This window comes from Caenorhabditis remanei, chromosome IV (assembly GCF_010183535.1).
Source record: "Caenorhabditis remanei strain PX506 chromosome IV, whole genome shotgun sequence".
NCBI lineage: Eukaryota > Metazoa > Nematoda > Chromadorea > Rhabditida > Rhabditidae > Caenorhabditis > Caenorhabditis remanei.
The window spans coordinates 10,305,156-10,309,346 of record NC_071331.1 but is presented as its reverse complement, the minus strand read 5'-3'; the positions used below and the strand labels follow the sequence as shown (position 1 = coordinate 10,309,346).

The window sequence follows — 4,191 nt, the reverse complement described above, 5'->3', positions numbered from 1 at the left end:
TATTTGACCTCAAAACAGGATGAAGAGGAGATGAAACATGTTTGCCGATGCTAGATTTTTAGTTGAGATCTCGCTCGTAAATTAGGAAATTCCAGTTGGTAGATCAAATCCGAAACTTCTGAAACCGTCAGTTTCATAAAACAATTCGAAAATTCAGTTTTGAATATTTATTTTCATGAAAATTGTATAAGAATGAAAGATTGCATTCCTATTAAAAGTGAAAAAAATGTTCAGTTTCATCCCAACCATAATGCCAGTAGTTTTTGGATGAGCGGTAGTGACTGGATTTCTTTTGTATAATAATTCTGACCTGTGGAAACATAAGGTACAAGTAAGTATATTACTCGATTGGAATTCGAGAACATCATATCCATTCTCCTACATTTTGATGTATAATACAGGCTAGAACACTCCAAATAACGTCAGCTGCCCTCAAAATCAAAACTATAATTAAAAACTATTAAAAAAATTAAAAACAAAAGCATGTTGGCGATAGATTACAAAAAATGTTTTTGTCATTCTAGTTCTTTGAGTATTCATTGATTACTACGTTGTCAAAATGTTTGTCCCTAGAAAAAGCACCATGAAACATTAGATTTTTTCAAAAACTTTTGTTTAAACTACATTTAGTAAAGTTGCATACCTCACGAGCATTATGGAGAATCTAAAATGTCCTCAAACTTATTTAAACAGTTACCGACTCTTGACAAAATTATTAATTTCCATTTGAAATTAGTATTCCATATTGAATATATTCTCTGAAATCGCGTAACCCAAACAAGTCCACTAATCATATCACATTTCTACAGATTAAAAACCATTGGCAACCCAGGGAGCGGTTTCTGAAAAAAACAACTGTTACACATAGAAAGTATGAAACTGAATTAATACGTTGATGCATCAGAAGACACCGTTACCACCATAACTATGAGTCATTCCACGACGTCTCAAGTATTTCATGTGAAATTTTGATCAAATGAAAACTGAACTGAATGCTCCGATATAAAAAAAGAAATAGGTTTCTCATTACTCAAAGAAACAACTGATGAAATTATTCGACTCTATTCAAATTCAATTTGTGAAACCGAAAAATTAGCTTTTACAAAATAAAATAGTAGAAAATTTTGATTTTTTTTTATTCTCAGAATTATTCATTTTTGAAGTTCATTGTTTGTGAATTCTTTTTATCATAATTATCTGATTTTTGACTTTTATAGCATAGAGAATTAGTGTTCTCCTTCCGCTGAAAACAATTTACTGTTTTCGAAACCGTAGAAAGAAGTTCGTAGTTTTTGCATGTTGGAAAGTCAGAAAAGTGTTTTTTCTGTCTCTTCTCAGTCACCATGAATTTTATGTTTCACAGAACCGATATGAACTATTCTTCGAAAGTTTTCGCACTAAGTACATTCATCCCAACGAAACTTTTTTCAGCTCGATTTGGAATATCACACAGAAGGTGCAGAATTACAACGGTGCACGATTCGCAGTGATTGACTTTAGAAAACGAAAGAATAAATCGAATGTGTCAAACCAACAACTAATGGAGTTTCTTCACGATGTTTTGGATGGTCAAGTACAACCAATTAGCTCTACTTCGAATTCGGAAATGTGAGTAAGTAAGCAAGAGGTAATAGCTGCCCCATTAAATTTGTTTGATTTTAAAAATCTTCATTAGCTACTTGAAACTGGATTAATTTTCTTGTTGATTTTCAGAAGCAGTTTGGAAAATGACCGACCCTCAATACTTTTGAGGGAAAAGTGAAAATATGATCACATATCATGCTGCATGTTCTGCAATAAAATTTGCAAATCTAATGTTAAATAAAGATGACTTGAAACTTGATTATTGGAGTGAGTATTATGGTAAATTTCAAATTTCCTCAAACTAATTCAAAAAATTATCAACACATTCTCAATACCATAGGAACTAGAATATTTTAGTTGTTCTTAAAACATTTGATTCTGAATAATGCACTTTTTTTTCAATTTCCAATTCCCGGTCCCACACGGCGAAGAAAAAAAAACATAAAGCACCTAAATTCTATTTCAGATTTGTTACAGTTTCTGACTCTTGACAAAATGTTCATCTCGATTTGAAATTAGTTTATCCAAAGCATTTCTTCGACAGTGTTAGCAGAAATCGTGTAACCCGAACAGATCCATTAATCATGTCACACTTCTATAGTTCCCCTAAAACAGATCTTCAGATTTCTAACTTTTGTTATTACAGCTGCACGAAATTGCTTGATTCACTGTTTATGTATACTCAAAATTTTGCTAATCCGACAGTACTGATTAGAAATCTGCTCTTGAGTAATCACATCTTTGATTCACAAAAATATATTTGAATTCTAGATTTGTCTGAAAAAATAAGATTACAGTTAGCGATTGAAACTTTTTTTACTGAACGAATCTGCTTTTTACAAACTATTGAAACTGTTTTTATTTTCTATTGAAATTCAACCAGCACCATTGGCAACACCGGAAGTTGTCGATGTCACATTACCCTTTGTTCTTCATTCAGAAACAGTTTAGATATTTCGAATCAGAAGGAACAGTTTCTAAAAAGACGAACCGTTACACATAGAAAGTATGAAACTGAACTAATATGTTGATGCTTCAGAACAGCAACTGAGTACTATAATCATGCGTCATCCCCGAAGACAAAAAGTACGACGTCTACTGCCTAATTCTGGTGAGATTTTTATCGTGAAAACTGAACTGAATGTTTCGATGTAAACAGAAGTCCTTAGTTTGCTCAACAATTGAAGTTGCTCAACTTCGTTCAATTTAAATACATTTGTGAAACCGAAAAAATAGGTTTTTTAATTTTGAGTTTCATTTCATTCTCAGAACTGTCTATTTTTGAAGTGCATTGTTCGTGCATTCTTTTTTCTCTTGCCCATAATCGCCTTCACACTTAAGTCTGCAATATTTCCACCTTCAAAAAAAAAACGGAAAATACCGTAAATACTGTATTATAACGGCATACCGTTATATTTTTCAACCGGCTCCCAGAGAAATTTTATGGTTTCAGAAACTTATTAAAATTTACCGGAAAAACATTTTTTGGGAGTTCTATCGACTGATCAAGAAGTTACTAATCACGCTGCTTCTAATCAGAACCAAAAAAAGACACCGGGATAATCAAATTCATGAATTCTGAGTATAGATGGGGTGCCGTTATAATACAGGTGCCGTTCTATTACAGGTGCCGTTATAATACAGTATTTACGGCAGTCTGTAAAATTTGCCATCAAATTTCAGAAAAACTCTTTACTTTTCTTTTTTTTACAATTTTCTCAACAAAATAAGTATGATGATTATGACAAAAAATTCACACACAGAGAATCAATCATTATTCCTCTTTCCAATGACTCCAGTCCAATGAAGAATGAGAAGAAGGAGTACGGTGAATACGATAAGAATGACGATTGCCAGAATAATTGTCCATTTCGCATTCAACATACAAAACTTTCGTTGCACTTTACGGGCGGTGAATTTGAAATTGGCACTCTGGAAATGTAAATCAAACATTGCTCCGTTAAAATGTCATTTCAGATAATAATGTTACGGAACAGTATTAAAAAGGTGATACTTTTCATTTTATACAATACTGGAGTTCTCGAAACTAAAAATAAACACAAACCGTCGCATTCAACTGCTCTGTTCTTCTCTCGATATTGTCTAATCGCTCTCCTCGTTCCAGAATTCGTTCCACGTTGTCCACCATCACCTGGAATATAGAAAAATCATGGTATTACTTTTCTTTTTCTCCCCCTGTTTCAAAAAATGATTGAAACAGAAGTTCTAGATCTAAAAATTATTCCAAGGCAGCATTCCATTCAACTAACCGCTTTAACAGAATCCACTTGATTCCTCAAATTCTGCATTTTCTCTTGTTGTTGGACATTGTCGTTTTTCTTGTTACTGTTGTCGTTTTCCATTGACTGAAAAAAGTGGTGGTTACAAATTGTGAACAAGTTAGTAAATTATAAGTTTTCAAGAAGATAATTTGAATGAGTAGAACTTATAGAGATTACGTCAAAATTTTCAAGGACCGAAGACCTGAGTTCAAAAAACAAAGAATACATTTTTTGTCATTTTTCAACTTTTCATCGAAAATGTGAACGTTTTTGATGATTCTTCAGAATTTCTTTTGATTCTGAATCATAGTCGAAAGTTTGACTT

The 4,191-nt window shown here is 32.5% G+C and overlaps 1 protein-coding gene across 1 annotated transcript; it reads right to left on the bottom strand.

The window, feature by feature from the left end:
- Positions 1–3,351: 3,351 nt before the first annotated feature.
- GCK72_013134 (uncharacterized protein) lies at positions 3,352–3,947 on the bottom strand (the record flags this gene model as incomplete). Its single annotated transcript, XM_053729670.1, has 3 exons — positions 3,352–3,516; positions 3,650–3,736; positions 3,855–3,947. The coding sequence occupies 3 exons, from the start codon at positions 3,945–3,947 to the stop codon at positions 3,352–3,354; spliced, it is 345 nt and encodes a 114-aa protein (XP_053584442.1).
- Between the last annotated feature and the right edge of the window lie 244 nt (positions 3,948–4,191).